This window comes from Patella vulgata, chromosome 4 (assembly GCF_932274485.2).
Source record: "Patella vulgata chromosome 4, xgPatVulg1.2, whole genome shotgun sequence".
NCBI classification, from domain to species: domain Eukaryota; kingdom Metazoa; phylum Mollusca; class Gastropoda; family Patellidae; genus Patella; species Patella vulgata.
In genome coordinates this window covers 9,891,325-9,907,080 of record NC_065882.2, presented here as the reverse complement: position 1 = coordinate 9,907,080, position 15,756 = coordinate 9,891,325, and the positions used below count along the sequence as shown (strand labels likewise).

At 35.7% G+C, this 15,756-nt stretch overlaps 1 protein-coding gene across 8 annotated transcripts in view; it reads left to right on the top strand.

The window, feature by feature from the left end:
* LOC126819075 (multiple PDZ domain protein) overlaps nucleotides 1-15,756 on the top strand; it is a 243,265-nt gene that overhangs the window by 96,193 nt on the left and 131,316 nt on the right. For 6 of the 8 annotated variants that reach the window (XM_056100527.1, XM_056100528.1, XM_056100526.1 and 3 more), the window contains 3 exons: nucleotides 70-161; nucleotides 1,021-1,156; nucleotides 2,001-2,114. In XM_056100527.1, coding sequence (XP_055956502.1) covers nucleotides 70-161; nucleotides 1,021-1,156; nucleotides 2,001-2,114 — 342 coding nt within the window. Of the gene's footprint in view, nucleotides 1-69; nucleotides 162-1,020; nucleotides 1,157-2,000; nucleotides 2,115-15,172; nucleotides 15,387-15,756 lie in introns of those variants that run through there. The other 2 variants (XM_056100531.1, XM_056100532.1) reach the window with 2 other exon arrangements.

The following is a 15,756-nucleotide window of genomic DNA, read 5'->3' as shown; positions in this document are numbered from 1 at the left end:
AAGTTTAATGCGTATATTTATCATGTATTTGTATCACTGGTACTATTGTTTGTTATTCTATATTTGCAGAAGACATATCAGGTATTTTTGTGAAAAGTATAGCAGAAGGATCCGCTGCAGCAAAAGATGGTAGAATTCAAGTTAATGATCAAATTATCGAGGTAAATCATTTCAAAACCTTTTATTAAAGTTTTTTTTTTTTTTCGTTTGTTCTATATGGAATTTTTCAAAACTGACTTGGATTTCTGCGTGAAATTTGTTGGCATTGGTTTTAGATTTTGCTTCTGTATGGTTTTAATGAATAACAGGTCCCGTCTTCAATAGCTGTGAACCTCTCAGATTCCTCCATGGAAAATTTCATCGCAAATACCAAGTTGTGTGCTTACCAATGTCTAGCTGTGATAATCAAGTTTCAAAGTTCAAGCTTCATTCAATATCAAGGTTGCTGGACCTATCCGCTTTTCTGCTATGATTATGCTATGACCCACTTCACATCTTGGTCCAACTTTTTATTCTTACATTATGCTAGTAGGGTTATTTTTTTTGGTTTTCCGTGAGTTTTTCAACTAGATAAAAAAAAAGCTATCAACAGCTGAAATGAATCTATTCCTTTATGTGTTTGTATCACACGTATGTGTGGTAAAGGGAGATAACTACCTAAAAGTTTGGGAATTTCAGACTAATCTAGCAACAGCTAGATGTTGTAAAATTCAGAGTCGTTGCTTTAGGAACATGAACAAGTCCTGGCAAACCCCTGGCAAGTATCCTCTTATCGTTATCAAGTACAAATGATACTTGATAACGATAAGAGGATACTTGTCGAAACATTGTGCTATATGTGTATAAATCAGTGATTGTATTATATAAAATTGTGTTGTCTTTTTTAATGTGCTCAATCACTAAATGACACTCGGGATTAAACCCTTTACTATGTTTAAAAGATGATTTCCATTTGTTATTTCTTTATAGCTTTAGTTTTCCAGGTGCACTATCTCTTTATAATGTTTGTTTTATCAACAGGTTGATGGATTATCTCTACATGGCTATACGAATCATCAAGCAGTGGAAGTTTTACGTAATACTGGACAAGTTGTTAATTTAAAACTTGTTAGATATAATCATGGTCCAAAATATGAAAAACTACAACAATACTTAGGTGAGTTTATAATATTTTATTTTAGTGGTGAATAGTTTTCCAAATTGAAGGGTAATATTTATTAAGATAAGCATGTTTAAAGGAGATAAACTGTGCTATGAGGGAATTTTGCCTGGACAGCGGCGCTTCAGCTTACTCTTATTTCGAATTCCAACTGCCAAGGTTTCTTTTACGTTTTTCATCCATCTGAACTACTTTGCGTTGTCCCATGCCAGACTTTTTGTCCTACACCACTTACAATAGGGAAACATGTCGAAAAATCCAAATGAACTTTTTCAAACAACATCGGGATCGAGCACGGGACCTCCATGTTAGTGAGCCAGCGTCCTACTCACTGAGCCACTAAATGAGTTGATCTGATGTGTAACTAAGGGTGGTTGGATGGCCGAATGGTAAGCACGTGCACATTGTATCATAAGGTCTGTCATTAAGTCAACTGGCATGGTTTTGATTCCCCGGTTGTATGTGACAAGGAGTAGGGTCATCTGTCCAACCTTGTACATTTTCTATGAGTCTTCCGGTTTCCTCCCACTGCTAAAGGCCCCTACACTCAAATTGAACGATATGTTAGTACCAAAATGACCTAGTTTGTGTCAAGTGGATGTTAAACCCCATTTATCTCTCAGATTGACATCCCTCACAACAGATCAAGGTACAAGGGATGGATTTCTCCTCAAAGGGAAGCACACTGCGTGGCATATGCCTGTATTTATTTGCCTGGTTGGAGCAGAAACGTAGGATGCTAAACCTCATTTCATTCATCCATTCATTACTCAAAGGAAAGCAATAACTGGTACAAGATACAACAAACAGCTGGTAAATAAGATAATATATTTTGTTTCAGTACAAGCTAATCAAATGGTAATCACGACTCCTGTCACTAGTACTACACCATCTATAACAATAGAAGATAAAGAAGAAATAGAACTAGATGATGTTAATGTGGAGGAAGATTATAGTAAGTTTCATTCATTCACTTTGTTAAAGGATCATGAGCAGTCAAGCAGTTTTTCTGTGATATCACATTAGGTGGAAGTGGGTGTAAAGCCTCCCCCCCCCCCCCCAAAAAAAAGAAGTCAAGCAGTCCAGACGCTGGACTTTCAACTAGAATATTGGGGGTTCAGGCCAGATTGAACCTTAGCAAGGTTAAATTGGAGAAGTACCTTGTTTTGTGGCTGGTACAAAAAACTGTGGTCTCCACATGAAAATATTAGCATGAGAACCTTCAATGCTTGGAAAACATTTAACCCTTTGGGCCCCAACAACCAAAAGACTGTCCTGGAGGCTCCTTGGCTGAAGCACTTAGCAGCCTGTAGGTACCTGTTCAGGCAATTAGTAATGAACAGGTACCTGAATTGGCCGATATACCAGTTGCTCAGTATTTTAGCCAAGTTTTGGTCCATTTTTACCCTGGAAGACTAGTATATAAGCCTAATGTCGTACAGGCCGCAGGTGTCCAAAAGGTTAAGTGTAGGTTTAGATGGAAACACCACTGTCTAGGAAACAACACTGCATATGAAACACCACTGTCTAGAAAATATTTCACAACCTCACATTGTACACATAACTGTAGAAATAAAATTACCACCTGCTTGTCTCAAAATGACTGAAGTTTTGTATTGATGAGACAGTAAACTCTATTCAGTTGCTCTACTTGGCAGCAATCTGCATAACATGAGCTAGGTCAGTTTTTGAAACAAACATATGGTACACTTTTTTTTTAATCATTCACTTTATGTAGGTGTCTTTATTAGGAGGAGAAAACAAGAAAATCCCTGAGGCTAGGCAATAGACAGGCAAGCCTGACTACTCCGCACTGAAACCGCACCATTTGTCTCCATGGTGGACCTTACATTCTGAAGCAAACATGTACAACCTCTCATTCACCCCATCACCCCTTTCCCTACAATTTACATATTTCTGTGTAACCAAACTAAATAAATACAGGTAGACAGGTAGGTAGAAAGAAAAACATCTCACATTGAAAGAAATCAGTACATACATAACAAATAAGCATTGGTCATAATCAATGGAAAGATAACTCTTCAGTACCTGCCTACAGAAAGATACAGTATTTACAATAGTGCTTCTCTATAATAACGTTGATAGTTAACGTATACAGGGAACATGCAGTTCCTTGTTCATGTAAAACTTGAATCCATATAAAAATCCATTGCAGGCTAAGATAAGCACTTGGATACAATACTGAGTTGTAGTGGTCACAGTGAATATTGATTTTAATATTCAAGTAATGATAATAATAATCTGTTTATAAAGTGCTTGATATCCAACTAAAGAGTTGATCACGAGCATTCTCTGTATAAAAACTTTGAAAGATGAAATAAAATAAACACTACATATTTTTTCTTACATGCTCACCAATGTGAACATTGGTGGATGCAGATTTTCGCCCCTTCTCAACGAATAGACAACACTTGACTTGACAGAGAATCTCCAGTTTTGAAAAATACCAATTTTTCTCTCGGCCTACTTCGATATTCGAACCAGGTCACTCTATTCGATAATCCAGACCTCTTACCAATGAGCTACCGCTGCCTCCAATAGCTGACAGACTACCACCTCCACTTCATTACAATGGAAATAAATTCATATCGAAAAAAGTTCTTAAAAAAAACTCTGAATGTATTTTAAACAACTTCAAATTATTCATTTGTAAAAAAAAAAGCAAAATAACAAACCCATTAAAATTTCATTGATGATTTTAGTTTCTAAATAAAACTACCCTAGATAAATTCATGAATTATTCAATGCACTTGGATGACACAGATTAAATGTGAAATGAAATGAAATGGGATTTAACGTTCCCACTGTTCTGTTCCGACTGGGCTAAAGAAGACGGGCATACAGTGTGCTTTGAGGGAAATTTTGCCCGGGCAGCAGCACTATGGCCTACTGCCAAGGGATTTTTACATGCATACCAATTAATACACGGGACCTAGATGATGTAAATGTAAGGGGAATATGCTGAAATGTCTGTTTATATTGACGCATGTCTGACCGCAATATCCCAGATTATGGCCCCTGATTATACGAAAAATCACTTGTTCTCTGTTCATTTCTTGCAAATTGATAACCAATAATGCTTGATTATAGATCTATATATTTAATCATGGCAGAATTGTTGATTTCTGATTGATTTTGTTCAAGTAAATTCCGTTTAAAGATTTAATCCACCCCAAAAAGCTTCAGTTAGAAGACAATGATCAAATCAAAGTTAAAATACGATAAAAGAGAATATAGTTCAAGACCTCCCAAAGAAAATCAATGTTTAAAACCTTGTTGTAAATCGTAGAAGAAAATAACTGTCTAAATAGACAGATCAAATGAAAAATACGAAAAAAGGGAATGTAGTCCAAGACCCCCCTAAGAAAATCAATGTTTAAAACCTTGTTGTAAATCGTAGAAGAAAATAGCTGTCTAAAAAGACAGATCAAAATAAAAGTACGAAAAAAGTGAATGTAGTCCAAGACCCCCCCAAAGAAAATCGATGTTCTAAAACCTTGTTGTAAATCGTGGAAGAAAATAATTGGCAAAGTCATCCACTGTCTAAATAAAACTACTATGGCCATTAATTACTTGTGTTTAAAATCATTGTGATTTGTTTTATAAGATGAAGTGGGGAAAAGAAAGCTGATTGATATTGGAGGTTTTTTATTGATTAATTTGAAGCAGGAAAAAAAAATGGAAGAACATGATGGTCTAGTTCCTTGGTTCATGTATCTACCTCATCCATTATATATCATTGATGATCATTGATTTATATCTGACCAGCTTAAATAATAGAAGAGATCCTCTGACATAGGGAGGTTGGATGGCTTAATGGTTAGCTTATGTGCGTTGGAATAGAAGGTCTGTCACTGAGTCAAGTGGCATGGTTTCTATTCCCTGCTTGTACGTGACAAGGAGTAGGATCGCCTGTCCAACCATGTATTAAAAGAAGTCATGTTTGTGTCACATGACTTGGCTGACATGCTACTTAAGCAACAGGTGTGAAGCCGGAGGAGAATTCATTGCATATACAAGATGATGTTGTCTTTAATTACCGCCCATTCATCATAAAAAAATCAAAGCTTAATTAAATTCTCAGATTATCCACTGCTCACGTCTTTTTCCATGTTTTCTTTTATCTCAGAAACTGTTGTATGTTTAAGCTCTTCATCACATTTATGGCAAGGTTTAAGTGAATGCCGACGTGTATACAGGACCTCAGTTTTCATTCAGTCCGAACATCTAGGACCTCAATCATGCACTACTGACAAGCACCGGTGTCTTAAAAACACATGGTTTTTATTTGCACACACACACATGGCGTTTGCACAACAGAAAATACATATAATGTGACTTCATTTTAACAAAAATCGACCCAAAATGGCTTCATTAATACTTGTCAACTTTCAAAGTTTTGTCATACAAATTAAATGATAAGCATCTTGGTGGTCTAGACAACTCATAAGCTGGACATCTATTAGTGTGATTTGGTCTAAGATAAATTATATTGATCATTGTGTGTAGGTAACTTTCAATCAAAGTTACGAAATCTACTTAATTTAGGTTTTAAAGTTACCATCTTTTATTGATCAAAAGTTATTTAGGCTCAGTATTTCCCATTGGTCTAAACTCTAAACCATTGCACAGAAGATGTGATTCTCTATGGTGAAGGATATCAACAAATCTGGTGAAAATTGTGTCACAATATTCATATGTATGACAGTACTAGTCTTACAGTAGTTTTTATTCACCTGTCACCAATAAATATTCAGTCATAGTGTATTTGATTAGTTATAACTATTTGAATCAGTTCTTCTTCCTGTTAAACACACTTTCCCATGTACAAACTGTGTCATTTGAAGATATTCAAACTAATTAATCTATCAAAAATTTGCTTCAATTCCCTCTCAAAAATTTGTTTTCGTGGGGAGATACCCCAAGCTATAAATAAACTGTTGTTAGATGCTATGTATGTAAGCTCAATTCATTGTGGGAGGATCCATTTTTCAAAATGTATTTTTATTACTTACTGTCCATTTATCATACATATTGAGGCCTAAGTAAATTCTTAATTATTTGCTGTCAACCTCTTTTTGCGCTGTTTTATTGACACCCCTCAATGTTCTCCAAACCGCCTAACCATTTGATCAAGAAATAACAACCGCTCTCTGAGTCAAGCTAGCACACAATAAGCTGGCAGACAACAGTCGGTTGCCAGTTGGTGGTGATACCCTGACATCTTTTCCCAGTGCTTGCGCATAGATATTTTTGGGGTAATCCAGTATTTTTTCTGGTAAGATTGGGTGTCTATACTTACCATATATACCAAATTTGCCATATACTCTTATGGGGAAACAACCACCTGATAAATACTTTCGAGGCAATGTATCTTTAAGTTTAACTTCTTTTAGAGTATGTGTATAGCATTGTAACCTAGTGGGTTACTTCCATAAAATCAGGAACAATTGTATACTCTGGATATGAATTTATTTTACCAGCAACACATTAAAATCATTTTATAACTAAAAAGGAATGAACAAGACGATGTGCATTCTTTAGGGTGAAAATAATGGGCACCGAAAATAATATATCTCTGTAATGAACTTGAGTGTAATTTATATGACTTTGTTGTCAAGATACTAATCTCTAGTTTTAAGTTGAATTTGTTGTACAATAAACAATTATAAAATGTTGCCACTAGTGACTTAAATTAAATAGTTAATTAAATGGTAAATAAACACAATGAGTCTAGTTAATTTAAATAGTTAATTAAATGGTAAATAAACACAATGAGTCTAGTTAATGCTATTCAACAACTATACAATAATACTTATGTAGATAAAAGATCATGATTAAAACAATGAATACATTTAATTATATTGTAGGAGATTAGCATCTGAGTCTGACTATAGCTGTTTCAAACTATAATATATTTGGTTCTTAGAATTATTTCTGAATAAACACTATAATAAAAAATATCTGTCAAGAATCATATTGGAATGCTTGGTTATAGCATACTGAAAATCATTCTTCTGTTATCTAAAAAAAATGAGTTTGATCTAATAGGAATAGCTTTATCTGTTTTCTCATATTAAAGGGGCATTATGTTAGATTAGTTAAAGAGCTGACATTTCTCACTATCATAGTTGAAAGATAGATAATGTAAATAGAATATGCTGAAAATTTCAGTTAAATTGCTCCACTCTGAACCAAGGTAATAGCTTTTGAATTTTAGACTGGCCTCGATCATCATTACTAAAGTTGGTTTGATAAAAAACAAAGTCTTGATTATCCATTTTTACATTTAATTTTCTTTCACAAAATATATTCTAATCTGCTAAATATCGCAGGCTAGCGATGGCATCAAGACTTTTTATGGTCTTGTCATGTTAATAAATGCCTAATTAATAATTTAGATAACATTTCTGGCCTAAAGAAAGACCTGCAGTAGGCAGATTTAACTCTTGCATAGTGTATGTTTAATGCAGTGAAATATACAATTTGTTGGTCCTAAAATGTCCTACTTATGATGGGTTGATATCAAACTCCAATTTTCTATCTCTCTTTACTTAGAATATTTCTTACTTTTTATTGCTCTCTCCATCCATGGACAAACCTAAAAATTGCAACATAACAAAAAAAGAACCATTAATGGCGCTAAATCGCTAATATTTAGGACTTAGAAATTTATACAAATGTAATAATAATAATGTAATATGAATGTATACTGATTTACATTCAATAGTTTTCGTTTTTACTCTAATTTCAAATCAGATATGTTCTGTAAAATACACCAGAAGTCTCAACCGAATGGCAATCTCTAGCATCTGGTTATTCCAGTCTACACCAATAAGATTTATTGTGCATGCTCTCCCGATAAGAATATGGTGTCACCGTCTGACATGATTTGTGGAATATGTCTATAAGCCTCCTTCTCCGAGTCCCTTGTTACAAATGGCGCTGAAACACATTATGGTACACGATTTGTGTACCATTGGTAACATGTTTATTTTGTCCTAAATTATTGGATATCAGAAGCCCATCTTTTTCCGGTAAGATCACAACATCAATGTGGATTTAAATTGACAAATAATTTGTCTTTTTAATGACGAAGACTTTGGATGATATTGTGTTAGAGACTTAAACATACATTATGCAAGAGCTAATCCTGTTTATTGCAGGTCTTTCTTTAGGCCTGAAATGTTATCTATATTATTAATTAGACACCAATTAACCTATCCAGACCATAATCAACTCTAGATGGCATCGCTAGCCTACGATCTTTAGTGGATTATGAGCCAGTTTACTGCATAACTTTCCTTCACGATTTAACGATTAAATGGATAATCAAGACTTTGCTGTTTATCGTACTGACTTTAGTAATGATGATTGAGGCTAGGCGGTAATTTTATTCGCTTAGTTCTCGGTTCTTCGTGGATCAAATTGAATGAAATTTTCAGAAAATTGCCTTTACATTATCTAGTTTTTATACGTCCACATTCATAATGTGAACGTATTATGCCGTCGCCCCTGTCTGTGTGTGTGTGTGTGTGTATGTATGTATGTGTGTGTGTGTGTGTGTGTGTGTGTGTGTGTGTGTGTCTGTGGTTCGCCTACAGGGCGCAATTCTTCATGGATTTTCTTCAAACTTGGTATACTTATTCCTTATACCCCAAGGAAGATCCCTATTGTTTTTGGTGCATGCCCGACCCCCCGGGGCAGAGCCACGCCCATTTCTAGTATTTGTTTGTTTGTCGTCTACAGGCCACATTTCTTAACTAATAATCTTGAAACTTTGCATACACATTCTTTGTACCCTAAGGAACATCCCTATCGTTTGGGGTGCATGCCCAACCCCCAGGGGCAGAGCCACGCCCATTTTCTTTTCGTGTGTCTTTGTGTCGCCTACAGGGCGCAATTCTTACTGGATTTTCTTCAAACTTGGTATACTTATTCCTTATACCCCAAGGAAGATCCCTATTGTTTTTGGTGCATGCCCGACCCCCAGGGGCAGAGCCACGCCCATTTCTAGTATTTGTTTGTTTGTCGTCTACAGGCCACATTTCTTAACTTATAATCTTGCATACACATTCTTTGTACCCTAAGGAACATCCCTATCGTTTGGGGTACATGCCCAACCCCCAGGGGCAGAGCCACGCCCATTTCCCATTTTCTTTTCGTGTGTCTTTGTGTCGCCTACAGGGCGCAATTCTTACTGGATTTTCTTCAAACTTGGTATACTTATTCCTTATACCCCAAGGAAGATCCCTATTGTTTTTGGTGCATGCTCGCCTCCCCGGGGCAGAGCCACGCCCATTTTTTGTATTTGTTTGTTTGTCGTCTACAGGCCACATTTCTTAACGTATCATCTTGAAACTTTGCATACTTATTCTTTGTACCCTAAGGAACATCCCTATCGTTTTGGGTGCATGCCCAACCCCCAGGGGCAAAGCCACGGCTATTTTCTTTTTTATGTCTGTGTGTCGCCTACAGGCCACAATTCTTAATCAATCGTCTTGAAATTTTTTCATATGAATTGCTTATACCCTAACGATGATCCCTATTGTTTTTTTTACCCCCAGGGGCAGAGCCACGCCCATTTTCTTTTCTTTTTCTGTCTGTGTGTCACCTACAGGCCACAATTCTTAATCGTCTTGAAAAAATTTCATATGAATTGCTTATACCCTAACGATGATCCCTATTGTTTTTGGTGCATGCCCGACCGCCAGGGGCATAGCCACGCCCATCCATTATATTTATTTATTTGTTTGTCATCTACAGATCGCATTTTTTTATCGTATCACCTTGAAACCTAGCATACATATTCCTTCTGTCCTAAGGAACATCCCTATTATTTGTGGTGAATACCCAACCCCCAGGGGCAGAGCTACGCCCATTTTCTTTTTTTATGTCTGTGTGTCACTTGCAGACCGCATTTCTTAATCGATCATCTTGAAAACTTTTTTATACTTATTCCTTATAGCCTAAGGCTACTATTTATACTTATTCCTTAATCCTAAGGCCGACCTCTATTATTATTTTTGGTGCATGCTCGACCCCTTGGGACAGAGCCACGCCTAATGTTTGTGTGTCTTGTGTTTTGCCTACAGACCGCAATTCTTAACAGATCCTTTTGAAACTTTGCATACCTATTCGAAACGCCATGCTTTTAGAATAAAGACATCGATTGTTTTAAAATAAAATTGTGTTCTGTTAATGTGAACGAAGTGTTAAACTGATAGCAGTCCTACAACCCAGTTTTATTTCACAGACCCTCAATGCAAACTGGACCATATCAAACAAAACAGGAATGTGGACGTATATTGCTGCGTTAGCGATGCTCTTGTTAACTATTATAGTGAGAACTGCCAACTCGTTATCGAATCTCCCATAATGTATCTTTAAATACAGTGTATAGATCAAGACCTTCTACATCTGAGTTTAAATTAAGTCTTTTAATTTCTTCGGCAGACTTTCATAATAATATTTTACTTCCATTTCTTCAACAAACTTTTATAATAATATTTTCTTTCAATTTCTTTGGCCAACTTTCATAATAATATTTTTCTTCCTCTATGATATTGATAACAAACACACGTCTTAAATGATTAAATTATGATATCTTAGTTTTTGTTTGATCTGAAATATTGTGCATAAAATATCATATAATCCGTTTAAACTAAGAAATGTTATATAATTGATTTCTTAAGAGATCTGTCAGCATCTTTAACAAGAAATTAAATAAATGGTTCAGCCAATTTTTTTTAATAATATTTTTTCCCCAGTGTAATATTGACAGTAAAGGAAATCAATTAAGTGACTTCAAAAGATAATAGGTTGCATGTTCGATTCTCACGGCCGTCTATCTTATCCTAATGTCCTTGAATAAGACTTAGTTTTTTCACTGTATTCCAGCTTTACCAATGGCACCACTGTCTGAAAATTATTTTACATTAATATGACTGTTCCAGTAAACAAACATGACATCTCAGGAATGTTTAAAATGAAATGAAATGAAATGGGGTTTAACGTCCTACTGTTCTGCTCCAAACTTGGCTAATGAAGACGAGCATATGTCATACAGTGTGCTATGAGGGAAATTTTGCCCGGACAGCGACACTACAGCCTACTCTTATATCGAATTCCAACTGTCAAGGGACCTTTTACGTGCACACCAATGTGTACACGGTACCTAGGTTTTTTGTGCCATCCGAACGACTAAACAGCTTTCCTTGTCAGGTCCTCCGTCCAGCATCACTGACAAGGGGGAACCATGCTGGAAAATCTGAATGAACTTTCTCGGTCAATGCAGGGATCAAACTCCCGATCTTAGAATGTTTAAAACATCTATTGTATTCTAGAATTAGATTCACCATTCTGCCGTGAATGAGATTTAGTCTTTTACGGTATTCCATCTTTGCTAATCAATGGTAGTTTTGTTACCATAAGGATAGTTCAAGGTACAGTCAATGTAGCCTGAAAATTATTTTGGAGTAATTTGCAGAGACTATTGCAGTAAAACACCTACATTGTGTCCTAGAAATAGAGCCAGTATTTTACCTTGGTTTGAAAATGATTTCTAATTGTCACACACTGAAGAATTTAATATGTTAATACAATATTTCCCTGTTTTCTGTATACCACATCCATACATACGCTGTATATATTTCATCCATACAGATACTTGGTGTAGATATTTATGGAGAGAGAGAGAGAGAAATGGGGTTTAACGTCCACTCGACACAAACTAGGTCATTTCGGGACTAACATATGGTTTAATTTTATTTCAATAATTCGCTTGCGCATAGGGGTCTTTAGCAGTGGGAGGAAACCGGAGGGCCCGGAGAAAACCCACGAGGTTGGACAGGCGACCCTACTCCTTGTCACGTACAACCGGGGGTTCGAAACCACGCCAGTCGACTCAATGACAGACTTTATGATACAGTGCGCGCACGCTAACCATTCAGCCATCCATCCCCCAGATATTTATGGTGTAATTATAAAATAGTGATTAACATAAAGCATCCTCATTATTTAAAATCAAGGCAGTATATTATGTTTCACGATTGTTTGGACTAAGCCATAAATATCTACTAATCATGTTGTCTGTATTGTAAATTTTACATAAAAACACTTAAATTATCATAAAATATAGCTGTGACACACAATAACATCAATACAATGCATTATGATTTACTTGTTTCCATTAAAAGCTCAATACCACTCTTGTTGTAACTGAATAATATGTCACAATCTTTATTCTGGTCAACAAATTGTACTATTTTACAATATTCCAATTAATTGATGATACAAATTTCATCTTAACATACCTATTTTAAAAAATTGGAAAAATTCAACTAAATGACTTGAAAAGCCTGACGTAAAGCTTTTCAAATGTGACTTGGATTTAAAAATATTTTTGAACCCTCTGGACAAGTAAAATAGGATTTAATGGATAATTTACACAACAGGTAGGACACTAACACATGTCGTATTTAGAATAAGGCTATTTTTATACGCCCACATTTTCATGTGGACGTATTATGCCGTCGCCCCTGTCCGTCCGGACACAATTGTTTGTGGACACTCTACAGGTCACAATTCTTATGTGATTTTGACGAAACTTGAAATATAGGTTTATCTCCAAAATATCTCGGCTGCTTTCGATATTGGCATGTATCGGATCGAAACTTCATGGATTATGGCCCCTGTTTGTACGAAAAATCACGTTTTTAGCTTGTGGACACTATAGAGGTCACAATTTTTATCCGATTTTGTTGAAACTTGAAATGTAAGTTGATAACCCAAAGATCTCGGTTCCTTTCGATATTCGTGCATATCGGACCGTAACTTCCTGAATTATGGCCCCTGATTGTACGAAAAATCGCTTTCTTTTTAGCTTGTTCTCTCTCCATCTCTCGAAACTGGGGCGTATCCTGCCTGGCAGCCGCTGGTTTATTTTCTGGAGCTGTCAAGCCAGCAAGAGTGTTATTGTCCCTTTAAAGGAGCCAAGTTTCTAACTCAGTATCATCCACAGTCTTTGACATTGCAAACACGATTTATTGGTCGTGGGTTTTCTCTGGGTCCTCCAGTTTCCTCTCACTGCTAAAGACCCCTGTTAAATAAATTGAACCATATGTCTGTCCCGAAATGACCAAGCTTGTGTCGAGTAGATGTTAGTCTCTCTCTCTCTCTCTCTCTCTCTCTCTTTCTCTCTCACTTGTTTATTCTGGAATATCGGACCTTTATCAAATAAATCAACATGATGATCATTTTCCTCACCCTAAAATAGGTCAACATAACCCATAGACACGTTTGGTCTACTTTGATCAAATTTGTAAGATTGCCTTTATATAGGTGTGTGATTACATACAGGGTTAACTGATGAAAGAAGTTATAAAACTTATGGATATAAATATATATTATAAGCTTGTAACATCTTTTAACATCTGATGTCCGTAATTCTCACTTTTCTCTAGCTAACTTTTCTCCAATCAATGTTTTGACAGATTACAAAAGAATTATATTTATTTTAATGATTTTAGGCCTCTCCTCAGATATTAATTTTGACATACAGTGATGAGGAAAAACCCAATCAAAATTGACATTTGTCCATATGAACCTTAACATATGTTAAAGAAGTATTATCATGTTCATCAAGAAAAGAAATGACTTAATTTTAAAAAGAATAACCTAAGACTCATGATATTATAGAAAAGAAATGACCCAATTTTAAAAAGAATAACCTAAGACTCATGATATTATAGAAAAGAAATGACCTAATTTTAAAAAAGAATAACCTAAGACTCATGATATTATAGAAAAGAAATGACCTAATTTTAAAAAGAATAACCTAAGACTCATGATATTATAGAAAAGAAATGACCTAATTTTAAAAAGAATAACCAAAGACTGATGATATTATAGAAAATCGTAGTACTGATTATGACTTCATAGAGTAAAAGTATTCTTCGCACGAATTGGTTAAACCAGTGGAAAATTTGCGATATTCAGAAGTCATTAAAATGTTGATATCTCAGGGATGGCTTCTAATTAGACCATTCATGAAATAAGTAACTAGGAGCAACAGTGGCTAAGTGAGTAAGACGCTGGCTAGCTAGCCTGGAGGTCGCGGATGTTGGCCGAGAAAGTCCATCAGGATTTCCCGGTGTGGTTTCCCTTTGTCAGTGATGTAGGATGGAGGGCTTGACAAGGACATCTTTCGGATGGGACAAGAAATCGAGGTCCCTAGTTGGTAGTTGGAATTTGATATAAGAGCAGGCCGTAGCGCTGCTGTCCGGGCGTATTGCTGTCTTCATTAACCCAATTGGAGCAGGCCCGTTAGACGATAAACACCATTTCATTTCGTTTCATTTAATCTAAGTAACTGTGTTGTTTTCAAATCACATCAATCAAATGGAAAATTATTTTATAATAGACTTTTTTCTCATAAGGTACAGAGTTGGAGGGGGGAGGGGTGGTGGATGGCTGAATGGTTAGCATGTGCGCGCTGGCATGGTTTCGAATCCCCGGTTGTTCTTGACAAGGAGTGGGGTTGTCTGTCCAACCTTGTGGGTTATCTCCGGGTCCTCTGGTTTGCTCCCACTGCTAAAGACCCCTACGCGCAAGTGAATTATTGAAATAAAATTAAACCATGTTAGTCCCGAAATGACCTGGTTTGTGTGGAGTGGCGTTAAACCCCATTTCTCTCTCTCCCTCATACGGTACATGTACAGTAAACTGTACATATGTATTATTTGTAATTATTTTTATGGTAAATAGATAAAATGTAAATATATGAAATCTGACTTAATATGCAGTACACATGAGAGCATTTATATAATGGTTGTGTTGGGCTACCACCACTTTAAAATATAATAATATTAAATCTGACTTATGAAAAAAAGAGTGCTGTAAACATGTATTCACTTAATATAATACTGTAATGGCCTGAATACAGGCTACTCTACTCTTATATGTAGGTATATATGTGAAGTGCACCAACCGTAGCGATGGATATCAAGTTGTGAAGCAGACATTTAGTTTGAAAGGCTTCTTATTGGACTGTTGGACTGTGTTCAAATCTTTCTTTCCTTATAAATGATTAGTAGACAGATAGGCTGAGTTTATAATGTCAACAGTTAGGTTAGTGAAGAACGTGTCTTACTCCAATGTATACAGCTTACCATTGAAATTAGTAGGATTACAGTTAGTTAGTGAGGTACATGATCAACTCTATTATACGTGAAATTACCAGCAGTTATTTATTTTAACAAACTTATAATAACATATATCTAACATGTGACTCATGTCAAAGACATAAAGTTTAAGAGATCTGTGTAATTTAGAAATTACCTGGGAATCTAATTGTACAGTATATGTTGAGCTTCTGTATGATCTGTTCAATCTGCAATTTGCCGTACAGTTATCCAGCCTTTGAAAGATTTCTTGGAAATGAATGTTCAATATTTTTCCTGAATGATTGATTGGAGTATATTTTGTGTTCGTTTTTGGTTTGTTTTATCTGTGATTTGTTATGCAGTTTTACAACATTTTCTGTGAGAATTCTCATATTGTGTCAACTAGTAGTG